The sequence below is a fragment of the Panulirus ornatus genome, chromosome 58 (assembly GCF_036320965.1).
Source record: "Panulirus ornatus isolate Po-2019 chromosome 58, ASM3632096v1, whole genome shotgun sequence".
Lineage (NCBI taxonomy): Eukaryota > Metazoa > Arthropoda > Malacostraca > Decapoda > Palinuridae > Panulirus > Panulirus ornatus.
The window spans coordinates 27,237,877-27,256,520 of record NC_092281.1 but is presented as its reverse complement, the minus strand read 5'-3'; the positions used below and the strand labels follow the sequence as shown (position 1 = coordinate 27,256,520).

Below are 18,644 nucleotides of genomic sequence, written 5' to 3'. Positions count from 1 at the left end.
ACAACCCTATCTATAGCCCACACCTTGCAGCTGTATAACGTTGTTGGAACCATTATTTGTTCAAACATACCCATTTTTGCTTTCCAAGATAACGTTCTCGCCTTCCACACATTCTTCAACGCTCCCTCCCCCACCCTATAACTCACTTCCATGGTTCCATCTGCTGCTAAATCCACTCCCAGATATCTAAAACACTTCACTTCCTCCAGTTTTTCTCCATTCAAACTTACCTCCAAATTGACTTGTCCCTCGACCCTACTGAACCTAATAACCTTGCTCTTATTCACATTTACTATCAGCTTTCTTCTTTTATACACCTTACCAAACCCAGCCACTAGCTTCTGCAGTTTCTCACCCGAATCAGCCACTAGCGCTGTATCATCAGTGAACAACAACTGACTCACTTTCCAAGCCCTCTCAACGACAGCAGACTGCATACTTGCCCCTTTCTCCAAAACTCTTGCATTCACCTCCCTAACAACCCCATCCATAAACAAATTAAATGTCCATGGAGACATCACGCACCCCTGCTTCAAACTGACATTCACTGAGAACCAATCACTTTCCTCTCTTCCTATTTATACACATGCCTTACATGTTCACTGCTTCTAGCAACTTACCTCCCACAGAGCATCTCTATCAACTCTATCATATGCCTTCTCCAGATCCATAAATGCCACATACAGATCCATTTGTTTTTCTAAGTATTTCTCACATACATTCTTCAAAGCAAACACCTGATCCACACATCCTCTACCTTTTTTGAAACTTCACTGCTGTTCCCCAATCTGATGCTCTGTACATGCCTTGACCCTCTCAATCAATACTCTCCCATATGATTTCCCAGGAATACTCAACAAACTTATACCTCTGTAATTTGAACACTCACCTTTATCCCCTTTGCCTTTGTACAGTGGCACTATGCATGCATTCTGCCAATCCTCAGGCACTTCACCATGAATCATACATACATTGAATATCCTCACCAACCAGACAACAACACAGTCACCCCCTTTTTTTAATAAATTCCACTGCATTACCATCCAAACCCGTCGCCCTGCTGGCTTTCGTCTTCCGCAAAGCTTTCACTGCCTCTTCTCTGTTTACCAAACCATTCTCCTTGACCCTCCACTTCACGCACCACCTCGACCAAAACACCCTATATCTGCCACTCTGTCATCAAACGCATTCAACAAACCTTCTAAATACTCTCTCCATCTCTTTCTTACTTCACCACTACTTGTTTTTACCTTCCCATTAGCCCCCTTCACTGATGTTCACATTTATTCTTTTGTCTTAAGCACTTTATTTACCTCCTTCCAAAACAATCTATTCTTCCAAAAATTTAATATTTTCTTATATAGATATTTGTTTTACACAGGATCTCAGTGGGCACACAGAGCGCCACAGTCGCACCATGAGGTTACCGTCCATCCCCGAAAGAACCATCAGATTCCAGAGAGTTGAAATTCAACCTGGAGAAGAGCCATTGCCTACTAGTTAGTAATAATTCTTTTCTTCGTGTTTTTACATGTTTTTTTTTTTTTTTTTTTTTTTTTTTTTATACTTTGTCGCTGTCTCCCGCGTTTGCGAGGTAGCGCAAGGAAACAGACGAAAGAAATGGCCCAACCCCCCCCCATACACATGTACATACACACGTCCACACACACAAATATACATACCTACACAGCTTTCCATGCCTTGATTCAATCCACTGACAGCACGTCAACCCCTGTATACCACATCTCTCCAATTCACTCTATTCCTTGCCCTCCTTTCACCCTCCTGCATGTTCAGGCCCCGATCACACAAAATCTTTTTCACTCCATCTTTCCACCTCCAATTTGGTCTCCCTCTTCTCCTCGTTCCCTCCACCTCCGACACATATATCCTCTTGGTCAATCTTTCCTCACTCATTCTCTCCATGTGCCCAAACCATTTTAAAACACCCTCTTCTGCTCTCTCAACCACGCTCTTTTTATTTCCACACATCTCTCTTACCCTTACGTTACTTACTCGATCAAACCACCTCACACCACACATTGTCCTCAAACATCTCATTTCCAGCACATCCATCCTCCTGCGCACAACTCTATCCATAGCCCACGCCTCGCAACCATACAACATTGTTGGAACTACTATTCCTTCAAACATACCCATTTTTGCTTTCCGGGATAATGTTCTCGACTTCCACACATTTTTCAAGGCTCCCAAAATTTTCGCCCCCTCCCCCACCCTATGATCCACTTCCGCTTCCATGGTTCCATCCGCTGACAGATCCACTCCTAGATATCTAAAACACTTCACTTCCTCCAGTTTTTCACCATTCAAACTCACCTCCCAATTGACTTGACCCTCAACCCTACTGTACCTAATAACCTTGCTCTTATTCACATTTACTCTTAACTTTCTTCTTCCACACACTTTACCAAACTCCGTCACCAGCTTCTGCAGTTTCTCACATGAATCCGCCACCAGCGCTGTATCATCAGCGAACAACAACTGACTCACTTCCCAAGCTCTCTCATCCCCAACAGACTTCATACTTGCCCCTCTTTCCAAGACTCTTGCATTTACCTCCCTAACAACCCCATCCATAAACAAATTAAACAACCATGGAGACATCACACACCCCTGCCGCAAACCTACATTCACTGAGAACCAATCACTTTCCTCTCTTCCTACACGTACACATGCCTTACATCCTCGATAAAAACTTTTCACTGCTTCTAACAACTTGCCTCCCACACCATATATTCTTAATACCTTCCACAGAGCATCTCTATCAACTCTATCATGTGTATCTGCCAAAGTGTATTCTCTTGAAAAGTTTGAACAGTATTAGTATTGGGTTTGAAAGCCTGGATCCAGTATTTTTATTTAAGGTTATCACTGTAGATAGGAGAATAAGGGAACTACCCATGTATCTCCTTTGTTTTGTAAAAATTGTTAGTGTTGGGAACAGGGCTGGGTTTTCCAATAGGCCAACTGTACTATGGTGTAGGGAGGCAGCTCAAGGTGAGATGGCAGATTTTTATAGCTGTGTACTTTGTTATGCACAGTTAGTGGAAAAAAGCATTGTCAGTAAATCTTGTAAACTCACAGGATTAAAACATAACACATGATCTGGTCAGTTTATTGTTGGGTAGAGTTTGCGTATGGGTGGGGAGGCTTTGAAAAATTGTCCTGGGGACATCTGAGAGGGATATCCAGTTATAGGCATGAGTTAGGGGTCATACCTCCTCGTATTTTTGCTTTCTAAAAGAAGGATTAGAAGAAAGATCTAAATAAGGTTTAATTCTTCATAGGCTTAACCTGGTGTGTCCAAATCTGCCTGAATTTAACTTGGATGTGCAGGAGGAAGAAATGTATGTTGTGGTTGAAGTTAGGAATCTTGATATTCTGGCTTTGAGTGAAACTAAGCTCAGGAAGAAGGTGACAGAATGGTTTGGGAGTGTTCAAGAGGTAGTGTAAGGCTTGTGTGAGGATGAGAAAGGGTACTGTGTATTGGATTAAGGATGTTAGTATGTTTGTGGAAGAGAGAAGAGAAGTGTATGGATGGTAACTGTAAGGAAGTAGTGTGAGTTTTTGAGGGTGTACAAGAGAAAGCAACAGGAAAATAAGAGGAACATGCAGAAGCTGAAAAAGAGGACAGTGGCAGTGTTGTAACCAATAAGAAAAGAGGTGCTGCTTCTGTGAAAAGTACAAAAGCTTAAAACTGGGAAAATTTGTTAAGTTTCAGTACCTTGAGAGGATACTCAAGTTTTACTATAGTATCCAAGTCTCACCCTGCCCTCTTATGATGACCTTGTAAGTACACTCCTTAGTGGTGGAACTAAAGGGGGATGCATTGCCTGACTCCATCAGGGCAATCCTTTTGAATTTAGACAAACACCTGGGGTGTGCTGTACTTTATATTTTTTTGACAATCTTGTAGCCTCGCTGCCTCTGGAAACACTGTGCTGGAGTTGCTCTCTGCCAGTGACTTGTCCCTTAAGGGTGAGGCACAAAAGGCTAAGAAGTGGCTTTGGAGTCTACAAGTTATACTGAGGATTAAAAGAGACAAGTGATTGAGGATGATAGCACTGAATGTGAATGGGATGACTGGTGACAGTAAAAGGAGGGAGTTTGTAAAGAGGTTTTAAAAGTTTTAGCATGGATCTGCTAGGGATTGGGGAAACCTATATCCTTGGGCAGGGTGTGTGGAGTGAAGATAGAAATGATGAATGGAAGTTATGGGAAGGCATGGAAGGAGGTGTGGTATGGATGAGATGAGTGAAAGTTATCAAGGAAGAGGGAAAGAAGGATATGCAATTCTACTATCACCAAGAGTGTAGGAGGGTGTTACAGAGAATGGATGCAATGGATCAAGAATAGTGTGGGTGAAAGGAAACATTGGGATTGTGAAGTAAACATAGGTACGTTTATGCATTTGTGAATATGAAGACAGTACGACATAAGGATGAAAAAGAAGCTTTTCTGGAGAAATTTGAATGACTGTATAAATGGTTTTGAGAATGAGAGGAACGTGATTGTATTGGGTGATATGAATGTGAAAGTGAGATGTGATGAAATTGGTGAGATAGTTGGCCAGTGGGTAGTGCCTGGAATAAATGAGAATGGAAGTTAACTTGTGGATATTTGTGTTGAGAGGGGTTTATTCCTTGCAAACACCTTTTTTCAGCACAAGATGATCCACAGATATACTTGGATGAGGAATGATGGAAGAGCAAAAGGTTTTGATTGACTGTGTGACAGTGGATGAAAGATTGAGAAAGGCTGTGCTTGATGCTAAAGTTGAGAAGATTCTTTGGAAAGACTTACCGTTTTGCATTTCCTCAGATGATGAGGATCAGGAAGAATGGAGAGGTAAAAGTGTTGGCAAGCAAAAAGATGAATAAAAAAAATGCAGGGGGAAATATGATAGGAAGGTAACTGAAAGTTTGGATGGAAGTGTAGTGAACGTTGAAATGCGGTCATGTGTGAATGAGGTCTGAAATTTTTAGAGAAATAAAATTAAAGGTTGTAGTATTAGTAGTTGGATACAAGGTCATGAGATATAGGAATAAAAAGAGCAGTGCATGGTGGACAGAAGAGATTGGAAATGCTGTGAAAGAGAAGAAAAAGGCATATGGTAGATTTGCTCAATAAGAAGGTTTTAGTAGAAGTTCAGCAAAAGAGGAGGGAAGTATATGAATTATATAAACAGAATGTTAAGAGGCTGATAGAGAAAAGCAAAGAAAGAGTAGAAGAAGATTTTGGAAGGAAGTTAAGCAAAAAGTTTCAGCATAATAAGAAACTATACTGGAAGGTGGTGAAAAAGGAGAGGTGGATGTAAGAGTGGAAATTTTAATGTGAAAAGTAAGGAAGGGGAGTTGCTGAATCAAAAGGAGGAAATGAAGGACAGATGGAAAGGATATTTTGGAGAACTGATGAATGTGAGAGAAGGGGAGGCTGCCATTGTTACATGCAAGGGTACGGAGAATGGAAGGAAGAGGATACAAGTGCAAGGGTCTAAAGTAAAAGGGGAGGTAAGAAAGGCAATAAAGAGGCTCAAGGTAGGAAAGGAACCTGGAGTGGATGGGATTATAGGTGAAATGCTGAAGTATGGAGGAGAAAGTGTAATACAGTGGATGCATCTGATATGTAATTTAACATGGAAACAGAAGGTTGTGCCTAAGGATTGGGTGAAAGCTGTTATTGTTCCTTTATTCAAAGGAAAATGTGTTAAGGAAGTACGCAGCAATTATAGGGGAGAAAAAAAGGAGAAATAGGTGGTATGTTTGAGGAAAGGAACCTGGATGTTTTGGCTGAGTGAAACGAAGCTCAAAGGTAAAGGGTAAGAGTGGTTTGGGAATGTCTTGGAAGTAAAGTCAGGGGTTGGTAAGAGGACTAGAGCAAGGGAAGGAGTAGCACTACTCCTGAAACAGGAGTGGTGGGAGTATGTGATAGAGTGTAAGAAAGTATACTCTAGATTGATATGGGTAAAAGTGAAAGTGGATGGAGAGAGATGGGTGATTATGGGTGCATATGCACCTGGACACAAGAAGAAAGATCATGAGAGGCAAGTGTTTTGGGAGCAGCTGAGTGAGTGTGTTATAGATTTGATGCAGGAGACCAGGTTATAATAATGGGTGATTTGAATGCAAAGGTGAGTAGTGTGGCAGTTGAGGGAATATATTGGTGTACATGGGGTGTTCAGTGTTGTAAATGGAAATGGTGAAGAGCTTGTAGATTTATTTCCTGAAAAAGGACTGGTGATGGGGAATACCTGGTTTAAAAAGAGAGATCTTTCTTCTTTCTTTCAAACTATTTGCCATTTCCCGCATTAGCGAGGTAGCGTTAAGAACAGAGGACTGGGCCTTTGAGGGAATACCCTCACCTGGCCCAATTCTCTGTTCCTTCTTTTGGAAAATTAAAAAAAAACGAGAGGGGAGGATTTCCAGCCCCCCGCTCCCTCCCCTTTTAGTCGCCTTCTACGACACGCAGGGAATACGTGGGAAGTATTCTTTCTCCCCTATCCCCAGGGAGGTATATGTATGTAAGTAGGAGAGGTGGCCAGAGAGCGTTATTGGATTACATGTTAATTGATAGGTGCGCAAAAGATGTTAATGTGCTGAGAGATGCAACTGGAGGGTGTCTGATCATTAACTTGCAGAGGTGAAGGTGAAAATTTGCAGAGGTTTTCAGAAAAGAAGAGAGAATGTTGGGTGAAGAGAGTGGTGAGAGTAAGTGAGCTTGGGAAGGAGACTTGTGTGAGGAAGTAACGAGAGAGACAGTACAGAATGGAAAAAGGTGAGAACAAAGGACATTAGGGGAGTGGGGAAGGAATTAGATGTGTTTAGGGAACCAGTGATGGCTTGTGCAAAAGATGCTTGTGGCATGAGAAGCGTGGGAGGTGGGCAGATTAGAAAGGGAAGTGAGTGGTGTGATGAAGTAAGTTTATTAGTGAAAGAGAAGAGAGAGGCATTTGGATGATTTTTGCAGGGAAGTAATGCTAATGAGTGGGAGAGGTATAAAAGAAAGAGGCAGGAGGTCAAGAGAAAGGTGCAAGAGATGAAAAAGAGGGCAAATGAGCGTTGGGGTGAGAGAGTATCATTAAATTTTAGGGAGAATGAAAAGATGTTTTGGAAGGAGGTAAATAAAGTGCATAAGACAAGGGAACAAATGGGAACATCAGTGAAGGGGGCTAATGGGAAGGTGATGACAAGTTGTGGTGATGTGAGGAGATGGAGTGAGAATTTTGAAGGTTTGTTGAATGTGTTTATATAGGGTGTTTTAGTCGAGGTGGTGTGCAAAGTGAGAGGGTTAGGGAGAATGATTTGGTAAATAGAGAAGAGGTAGTAAAAGCTTTGCGGAAGATGAAAGCTGGCAAGGCAGCGGGTTTGGATTGTATTGCAGTGGAATTTATTAAAATAGGGGCCTGGATGTGGAAAGGGAGCTGTGGTTTCGGTGCATTATACAAGACAGCTAAAGACTGAGTGTGAGCGAATGTGGCCTTTGTTGTCTTTTCCTACCGCTACCTCGCGCACATGGGGGGGGTAAGGGGTTGTCATTTCATGTGTGGCGGGGTGGTGTCGGGAATGAATAAGGGCAGACTATGAATTATGTACATGTGTATATATGTATATGTGTGTGTGTGTGTATATATATATATATATATATATTTTTTTTTTTTTTGCTTTGTTGCTGTCTCCCACGTTTGCAAGGTAGCGCAAGGAAACAGACGAAAGAAATGGCCCAACCCACCCCCATACACATGTATATACATACGTCCTCACACGCAAATATACATACCTACACAGCTTTCCATGGTTTACCCCAGACGCTTCACATGCCCTGTTTTAATCCACTTACAGCACGTCAACCCCGGTATACCACATTGATTCAATTCACTCTATTCCTTGCCCTCCTTTCACCCTCCTGCATGTTCAGGCCCCGATCACTCAAAATCTTTTTCACTCCATCTTCCCACCTCCAATTTGGTCTCCCACTTCTCGTTCCCTCCACCTCCGACACATATATCCTCTTGGTCAATCTTTCCTCACTCATTCTCTCCATGCGCCCAAACCATTTCAAAACACCCTCTTCTGCTCTCTCAACCACACTCTTTTTATTTCCACACATCTCTCTTACCCTTACGTTACTTACTCGATCAAACCACCTCACACCACACATTGTCCTCAGACATCTCATTTCCAGCACATCCATCCTCCCGCGCACAACTCTATCCATAGCCCACGCCTCGCAACCATACAACATTGTTGGAACCACTATTCCTTCAAACATACCCATTTTTGCTTTCGGAGATAATGTTCTCGACTTCCACACATTCTTCAAGGCTCCCAGGATTTTCGCCCCCTCCCCCACCCTATGATCCACTTCCGCTTCCATGGTTCCATCCGCTGCCAGATCCACTCCCAGATATCTAAAACACTTTACTTCCTCCAGTTTTTCTCCATTCAAACTTACCTCCCAATTGACTTGATCCTCAACCCTACTGTACCTAATAACCTTGCTCTTATTCACATTTACTCTTAACTTTCTTCTTTCACACACTTTACCAAACTCAGTCACCAGCTTCTGCAGTTTCTCACATGAATCAGCCACCAGCGCTGTATCATCAGCGAACAACAGCTGACTCACTTCCCAAGCTCTCTCATCCACAACAGACTTCATACTTGCCCCTCTTTCCAAAACTCTTGCATTCACCTCCCTAACAACCCCATCCATAAACAAATCAAACAACCATGGAGACATCACACACCCCTGCCGCAAACCTACATTCACTGAGAACCAATCACTTTTCTCTCTTCCTACACGTACACATGCCTTACATCCTCGATAAAAACTTTTCACTGCTTCTAACAACTTGCTTCCCACACCATATATTCTTAATACCTTCCACAGAGCATCTCTATCCACTCTATCATATGCCTTCTCCAGATCCATAAATGCTACATACAAATCCATTTGCTTTTCTAAGTATTTCTCACATACATTCTTCAAAGCAAACACCTGATCCACACATCCTCTACCACTTCTGAAACCACTCTGCTCTTCCTCAATCTGATGCTCTGTACATGCCTTCACCCTCTCAATCAATACCCTCCCATATAATTTACCAGGAATACTCAACAAACTTATACCTCTGTAATTTGAGCACTCACTCTTATCCCCTTTGCCTTTGTACAATGGCACTATGCACGCATTCCGCCAATCCTCAGGCACCTCACCATGAGTCATACATACATTAAATAACCTTACCAACCAGTCAATAATACAGTCACTCCTTTTTTAATAAATTCCACTGCAATACCATCCAAACCTGCTGCCTTGCCGGCTTTCATCTTCCGCAAAGCTTTTACTACCTCTTCTCTGTTTTCCAAATCATTTTCCCTAACCCTCTCACTTTGCACACCACCTCGACCAAAACACCCTATATCTGCCACTCTATCATCAAACACATTCAACAAACCTTCAAAATACTCACTCCATCTCCTTCTCACATCACCACTACTTATCACCTCCCCATTTGCGCCCTTCACTGAAGTTCCCATTTGCTCCCTTGTATATATATATATACATGCAGGAGGGTGAAAGGAGGGCAAGGAATAGAGTGAATTGGATCGATGTGGTATACCGGGGTTGATGTGCTGTCAGTGGATTGAATCAGGGCATGTGAAGCGTCTGGGGTAAACCATGGAAAGTTGTGTGGGGCCTGGATGTGGAAAGGGAGCTGTGGTTTCGGGCATTATTGCATGACAGCTAGAGACTGAGTGTGAACAAATGGGGCCTTTGTTGTCTTTTCCTAGTGCTACCTTGCACACATGAGGTGGGAGGGGGATGGTATTCCATGTGTGGCGAGGTGGCGATGGGAATGAATAAAGGCAGTGTGTATTGTGTGCATGGGTATATATGTATGTGTCTGTGTGTGTATATATATGTGTACATTGAGATGTATAGGTATGTATATTTGTGTGTGTGGATGTGTATGTATATACATTGTGTATGGGGGTGGGTTGGGCCATTTCTTTCGTCTGTTTCCTTGCGCTACCTCGCAAACGCGGGAGACAGCGACAAAGCATAATGAATAAATAGATAAATATATATATATATATATATATATATATATATATATATATATATATATATATATATATATATATATATGTATACGTTTAGATGTATAGGTATGTATATGTGCATGTGTGGACATGTATGTATATACATGTGTATGTGGGTGGGTTGGGCCATTCTTTCGTCTGTTTCCTTGCACTACCTCGCTAACACGGGAGACAGCGACAAAGTATATTATATGATAAAAAAAATTGTTTGTAAGGGATTTAGTTTGTAAGGGATTTTATTTCTTTGGGAAGGGATTATTTATCGCATGGGTCAATTAATATTCAGTAAGCTTGTGCACTGAAATTATTAAAAGATTTGGATGTGGATAAAGGAGAGAAATGGTGAGAAATGAGAAAGAAATATTTACAGGAAGGAATTGTTGATGAAGATTTTGCTTTACAAGGCAATAAATACATGGGAAGTGTGAATAAGAGAGCAATTATTTTAGAGTGTTTGTCTGTGGCTAAAGAATGAGAGTATGAAAAGAAAGGTGAGATGAAAAGATAGTTAGTATATTGATGAATGGTTTTATCATTGAGGAGAGTGGAAGTTTGCAGATATATAGGTACTGGATCTGGATTTGAGACTGCATAGGCCATGCTGGTGGAGGATGGATGGACAGACTTTACTCTAAACTTTGATTTGATTAATTGAGAATCCTCCTTTTACAGACTGGGAAGCACGAATTGACAGTCATGGACGAATTTTCTATATTGACCATGTAAATCGGACAACTACATGGCAGCGACCTTCGGGTAATGACATAGCTCAGTCGCAGAGAAATCAGTCCACTGATCAACTCCAGAGGCAGCAGTTGGACAGGAGGTTAGTTATAAATTTAGTATAATTGGAGAGCATTGGGTATTCAGTATTATGAATGGAAATGGTGAACACTGTTTGGAATTGTGTACTGTATAATGATTGCTGATTGGTAGTACCTGGTTCAAAAAAGAGGGATATATACAAGTATACATATGTGAGTGGGAAAGATGGTCAGCAGACATTATTGGATTGAATATTATTTGATAGTGAGAGAGAGAGAGAGAGAGAGAGAGAGAGAGAGAGAGAGAGAGAGAGAGAGAGAGAGAGACCCAAGGTCCTTGGGAGGTGATGTGGCCTTAACTCTGCTTAAAAAGAGACAAAAACCTTGAAAGCAGTAGAACAAGAAGATAGCAAAGCAAAGGCTCTCTCCCCACCGTCCCTTCCCTCCAGCTTATGCCAGATGGAAAACAGGTAGAAAAAATACCTTTCAGGATTGATGAGCCTGAAGGAAACTTTTATAGGAAAGTTATAATGTAGAATGAACATGAATATGTCATGTTTCCCATCATCAACGACATGCATCTCTTCACTTTTTGTTATAGAGACAATAATAAGGATAAACTTGAGCTCCAGTCTCACAACTTAGCATACCTGTAAATAATTGTTATTTACTCTTTCATGGGTTAAGCAATGTTAGTATTTTACTGCAGCGTGGCCAGGGAGAGACCTGATAGACCACTGCATTATAATGATTGATTAAATGAATTATCCAGTCCTGGAGTGACAAGTGATGATCAAGTCTAATTTTGAAGATATTAAGGGTGTTGCTCTGATCAACAGTTTCTGGGAACTTATTCCATGCATTAATAATGTTGATGGTAAAAAAGAATATTTCATGCAGTCCAGATTAACTAAGTGACCTCGAAGTTTGAGCTCCAGTCTCACAACTTAGCATACCTGTAAATAATTCTTATTTACTCTCTCATGGGTTAAGCAATGTTGGTATGTTACTGCAGCATGGCCAGGGAGAGACCTGATAGACCACTGCATTATAATGATTGATTAAATGAATTATCCAGTCCTGGAGTGACAAGTGATGATCAAGTCTGATTTTGAAGATATTAAGGGTGTTGCTCTGAACAACAGTTTCTGGGAACTTATTCCATGCATTAATAATGTTGATGGTAAAAAAATATTTCATGCAGTCCAGATTAACTTAGTGACCTCGAAGTTTGAGCTCCAGTCTCACAACTTAGCATACCTGTAAATAATTCTTATTTACTCTCTCATGGGTTAGCAATGTTGGTATGTTACTGCAGCATGGCCAGGGAGAGACCTGATATACCACTGCATTATAATGATTGATTAAATGAATTATCCAATCCTGGAGTGACAAGTGATGATCAAGTCTAATTTTGAAGATGTTAAGGGTGTTGCTCTGAACAACAGTTTCTGGGAACTTATTCCATTCATCAATAATGTTGATGGTAAAAAAAATATTTGATGCAGTCCAGATTAACTTCGTGACCGTGAAGTTTTAATCCATTTCCTCTCATCGGTAATGTTGGTGCTACAGTGAAGAAATTTTCAATTTCAACATTGTTGAATCTTTTAGATATTTTGAAACATTCTGTTGATTTGCTATGGAGGCTCATCTTGCTTAGGAAGAATTAGCTTAATTCTCACAGTCTCTCATCATATGGTTTGTTACACAGGGAAGGAATCAATTTAGATGCTCTTCTCTTTACTGATTCCGATTTAAGAATATCCTCACTTAAGTAGGGGGCTCAAAACTGCACTGCATATTCGAGATGTGGTCTAACTTGACTTAGGTATAGTGGCAATATCATATCCTTGCTTTTGTATGTAAAGTTTCTGTTTGTAAATCCTAACATCCTATTTGCTTTCTTTGCAGCTTCATTGCAGTGCTGGAAGAATTTGAAGTTACTGTAGACAGTGACCCCTAGATCTCTCACACTAGGGGTGTCCTTTATCTTGTGGCCCATCTGTTCATAATCAGATTTTTTTTGTTTAGGTTCTTACTTGTAACTGCTGACATATATTGATGTTAAATTGCATTTGCCATTTACTAGACCATTGAGCAATTTTATCTAGATCCTCTCGTAATCTTAGTCTATCTTCTCTAGTTGATATGGCATTGCCAATCTTTGTCACCTGCAGATATCAGCAAGAAGTCAAGAGAAAGGTGCAAGAGGTGAAAAAGTGGGCAAATGAGAGTAGGGTTGAGAGAGAATTATATAATTTTAGGGAGAATTTAGGGAGAATAAAAAGATGTTTTGGAAGGAGGTAAATAACATGCATAAGACATAAGAACAAATGGGAACATCGGTAAAGGGGGCAAGTGGGGAGGTGATAACAGGTAATGATGAAGTGAGTAGATGGAGTGAGTATTTTGAAGGTTTGTTGAATGTGTTTGATGATAGAGTGGCAGATACAGGGAATGGGCGGTGTATGAAGTGAGAGGGTCAGGGAGAATGGTTTGGTAAAGAGAAAAGAATTAGTGAAGGCAGTGGAATTTATTGAAAAGGGGGTGACTGTGTTGTTGATTGGTTAGTAAGCATATTCACTGTATGTATGGACCATGGTGAAATGCCTGAGGATTGCCAAAGTGCATGCATAGTGTCATTGTACAAAGGCAAGGGGGATAAAGGTGAGAGTTGTCACCACAGAGGTATAAGTTTGTTGAGTATCCTGGGAAATTATGTGGGAGGGTATTGATTGAGAAGTTGAAGGCATGTACAAAGCATCAGATTGGAGAAGAGCAGTGTGGTTTCAGAAGTGGTAGAGTATGTGTGGATCAGGTGTTTGCTTTGAAGAATGTATGTGAGAAATACCTATGTATGTAGCATTTATGGATCTGGAGAAGGCATATGATAGGGTTTATAGAGATGATTTGTGGAAGGTCTTAAGAGTATATGGTGTGGGAGGTAAGTTGTTAGAAGCAGTGAAAAGTTTTTATCGAGGATGTAAGGCATGTGTATAAGTAGGAAGAGAGGAGAGTGATTGGTTCCCAGTGAATGTCGGTTTGTGGCAGGAGTGTGTGATGTCCCCTTGGTTGTTTAATTTGTTTATGGATAGGGTAGGTAGGGAGGTAAATGCAAGAGTTTTGGAGAGAGGGGCAAGTATGCAGAGTTGGTGGATGTGAGGGCCTAAGAAGTGAGTTGTTCGCTGATGATACAGCCCTAGTGGCTGATTCAGATGAGAAACTGCAGAAGTTGGTGACTGAGTTTGGAAATATGTGTGAAAGGAGAAAGTTGAGAGTAAATGTGAATAAGAGCAAGGTTATTAGGTACAGTAGGGTTGAGGGACAAGTCAATTGGGATGTAAGTTTGAATGGAGAAAAACTGGAGGAAGTGAAGTGTTTTAGATATCTAGGAGTGGACTCAGCAGCAGATGGAACCATGGAAGCGGAAGTGAGTCACAGGGTGGGGGGAGGGCGCAAAGGTTCTTGGGACTGATGAAGAATTTGAGGAAGGAAAGAACTTTATCTCGGAGAGCAAAAATGGGTATGTTTCAAGGAATAGTGGTTCAAGAATGTTATATGGTTGCAAGGCATGGGCTATAGATAGAGTTGCACAGAGGAGGGTGGATGTGTTGGAAATGAAATGTTTGAGGACATTATGTGGTATGAGATGGTTTGATCGAGTAGTAATGAAAAGATGAGAAAGATGTGTGGAAATAAAAAGAGTGTGGTTGAGAGAGCAGAAGAGGATGTGTTGAAGTGATTTGGACATATGGAGAAAATGAGTGAGGAGAGATTGACAAAGAGGGTTTATGTGTCAGAGGTTGAGAGAACAAGAAGTGAGAGACCAAATTGGAGGTGGAAGGATGGAGTGAAAAAGTTTTTGAGCGGTCGGGGCCTAAACATACAGGAGGGTGAGAGGCGTGCAAGTAATAGAGTGAATTGGAACAGTGTGGTATACCGGGGTTGACATGCTGTCATTAGGCTGAAGCAGGGCATGTGAAATGTCTGGGGTAAACCGTGGAAAGGTTTGTGGGGCCTGGATGTGGATAGGGAGCTGTGGTTTCAGTACATTTCCCACATGAGCGAGGTTGCATTAAGATCAGGTGACAGAGCTTAAGAAGAAAAAAATCTTCTCTTCACCTCTTGCTATGTCCTTTGTTTTGGAAAGTGATATTGTAAGGGAGGATTTATAACTACTTATATACTCTAACCTGAGCCAGTTTCCCCATTTTATCAGTTAATCTCTAGGGATGGATGAACAGCTGGATTGATTGTGGACCAATTGCCATAACTAGGATTCTTACACATGTGCTAGAATATAGGTGGCCTGTGAATGTGCCACAGTCAGGAATGCTACCTGCTACATGATGGAACTAAAAGTGTCTCTAGTTTTTTAAGTGGAGCAAGGCAGCTATGTCTCTTTATTTTGCACATGACTTCCTATTTTCTATAGGGTTATTTTTTATACCATTTTATTTGAAAGATATTCTGGTTGATGTTTTGGTATATAATAGAAAATGTACTAGATACAGATAGACGGAAATATTGTTTCATTTGTTTTTTCTCAGTAGTGTCTGTTGTTGGTTTAACTTTTCTTTAGTTTAATCAAAGAAATCTGCTTGCTTATGGTAGCAAGAAATTAGTATACAAGCAATACAAATGTTCCCATCAAATAAGAAACAATTACTGTCCTCATCTATAGAGGTTGTGTGATTATGGATGACAAGGAAGAAGAGATAGATACCTGAATATGGGACTAGAGTGAAGTTTTGTTAAGTTCTGAAAATATTAAAACATTATAGGGGATAGGGGAAAAAGAATACTTCCCACGCATTCCTCACGTGTCGTAGAAGGCAACTAAAGGGGATGGGAGCTGGTGGCTAGAAACCCTCCCCTCCTTGTATTTTAAAATTCTAAAAGGGGAAACAGAAGAAGGAGTCACGCAGGGAGTGCTCATCCTTCTTGAAGGCTCAGATTGGTGTGTCTAAATGTGTGTGGATGTAACCAAGATGAGAAAAAAGGAGAGATAGGTAGGATGTTTGAGGAAAGGAACCTGGATGTTTTGGCTCTGAGTGAAACGAAGCTCAAGGGTAAAGGAGAACTGTGGTTTGGGAATGTCTTGGGAGTAAGTCAGGGGTTAGTGAGAGGACAAGAACAAGGGAAGGAGTGGCACTACTCCTGAAACAGGAGTGGTGGGAGTATGTGATAGAGTGTAAGAAAGTAAACTCTAGATTGATATGGGTAAAAGTGAAAAAGGATAGAGAGAGATGGGTGATTATTGGTGCATATGCACCTGGTCATGAGAAGAAAGATTATGAGAGGCAAGTGTTTTGGGAGCAGCTGAATGAGTGTGTTAGTAGTTTTGATGCACGAGACTGGGTTATAGTGATGGGTGATTTGAATGCAAAGGTGAGTAATGTGGCAGTTGAGGGAATAATTGATGTACATGGGGTGTTCAGTGTTGTAAATAGAAATGGTGAAGAGCTTGTATATTTATGTGCTGAAAAAAGTACTGGTGATTGGGAATACCTGGATTAAAAAGAGAGATATACATAAGTATATGTATGTAAGTAGGAGAGATGGCCAGAGAGCATTATTGGATTACATGTTAATTGATTGGTGTGCGAAAGAGCGACTTTTGGATGTTAATGTGTTGAGAGGTGCAACTGGAGGATGTCTGATCATTATCTTGTGGAGGCGAAGGTGAAGATTTGTAGAGGTTTTCAGAAAAGAAAAGAGAATGTTGAGGTGAAAAGAGTGGTGAGAGTAAGTGAGCTTAGGAAGGAGACTTGTGTGAGGAAGTACCAATCGGAGACTGAGTACAGAATGGAAAAAGGTGAGAACAAAGGATGTAAGGGGAGTGGGGGAGGAATGGGATGTATTTAGGGAAGCGATGATGGCTTGTGCAAAAGACGGTTGTGGCATGAGAAGTGTAGGAGGTGGGCAGATTAGAAAGGGTAGTGAGTTGTGGGATGAAGAAGTAAGATTATTAGTGAAAGAGAAGAGAGAGGCACTTGGATGATTTTTGCAGGGAGATTATGCAAATGACTGGGAGATGTATAAAAGAAAGAGGCAGGAGGTCAAAAGAAAGGTGCAAGAGGTGAAAAAGAGGGCAAATGAGCGTTAGGGTGAGAAAGTATCATTAAATTTTAGGGAGAATGAAAAGATGTCTTGGAAGGAGATAAATAAAGTGAGTAAGACAAGAGAACAAATGGGAACATCAGTGAAGGGGGTAAATGGGGAGGTGATAACAAGTAGTGGTGATGTGAGAAGATGGAGTGAGAATTTTGAAGATTTGTTGAATGTGTTTGATGATAGAGTGGCAGATATAGGGTGTTCTGGGCGAGGTGGTGTGCAAAGTGAGAGGGTTAGGGAAAATGATTTGGTAAACAGAGAAGAGGTAGTAAAAGCTTACGGAAAATGAAAGCCGGCAAGGCAGTGGGTTTGGATGGTATTGCAGTGGAATTTATTAAAAAAGGAGTGACTGTATTGTTGAGTGGTTGGTAAGGTTATTTAATGTATGTATGACTCGTGGTGAGGTCCCTGAGGATTGGCAGAATGCTTGCATGGTGCCATTGTACAAAGGCAAAGGGGATAAAAGTGAGTGCTCAAATTACAGAGGTATAAGTTTGTTGAGTATTCCTGGTAAATTATATGGGAGGGTATTGATTGAGAGGGTGAAGGCATGTACAAAGCATCAGATTGGGGAAGAGCAGTGTGGTTTCAGAAGTGGTAGAGGATGTGTGGATCAGGTGTTTGCTTTGAAGAATGTATGTGAGAAATACTTAGAAAAGCAAATGGATTTGTATGTAGCCTTTATGGATGTGAGAAGGCATATGATAGAGTTGATAGAGATGCTCTGTGGAGGGTACTAAGAATATATGGTGTGGGAGGCAAGTTGTTAGAAGCAGTGATAAGTTTTTATGGAGGATGTAAGGAAAATGATTGGTTCTCAGTGAATGTTGGTTTGTGGCAAGGGTGCATGATGTCTCCATGGTTGTTTAATTTGTTTATGGATGGGGTTGTTAGGGAGGTGAATGCAAGAGTTTTGGAAAGAGGGGCGAGTATGGAGTCTGTCGTGGATGAGAGAGCTTGGGAAGTGAGTCAGTTTTTATTCGCTGATGATACAGCACTGGTGGCTGATTCGTGTGAGAAACTGCAGAACCTCGTGACTGAGTGTGTTGGGTTGTGTGAAAGAAGAAAGTTAAGAGTAAATGTGAATAAGAGCAAGGTTATTAGGTATAGTAGGGTTGAGGGACAAGTCAATTGGGAGGTAAGTTTGAATGGAGAAAAACAGGAGGAAGTGAAGTGTTTTAGATATGTGGGAGTGGATTTGGCAGCGGATGGAACCATGGAAGCGGAAGTGAATCATAGGGTGGGGGAGGGGGTGAAAGTTCTGGGAGTGTTGAAAAATGTGTGGAAGTCGAGAGCATTATCTTGGAAAGCAAAAATGGGTATGTTTTAAGGAATAATGGTTCCAACAACGATATATGGTTGCGAGGCATGGGCTATTGATAGAGTTGTGCGGAGGAGGGTGGATGTACTGGAAATGAGATGTTTGAGGACAATATGTGGTGTGAGGTGGTTTGATTAAGTAATGAAAGGGTAAGAGAGATGTGTGGTAATAAAAAGAGTGTGGTTGAGAGAGAAGAGGGTGTTTTGAAATGGTTTGGTCACATGGAGAGAATGAGTGAGGAAAGATTGACCAAGAGGACATATGTGTCAGAGGTTTAGGGAATGAGGAGAAATGGGAGACCAAATTGGAGGT

The 18,644-nt window shown here is 41.2% G+C and overlaps 1 protein-coding gene across 1 annotated transcript in view; it reads left to right on the top strand.

Moving 5' to 3' along the window:
* LOC139766688 (uncharacterized) overlaps window positions 1-18,644 on the top strand; it is a 375,409-nt gene that overhangs the window by 199,699 nt on the left and 157,066 nt on the right. The window contains exon 13 of the mRNA XM_071695606.1: window positions 10,800-10,953. Within this exon, the coding sequence (XP_071551707.1) occupies window positions 10,800-10,953 (154 nt within the window). The remainder of the gene's footprint in view (window positions 1-10,799; window positions 10,954-18,644) is intronic.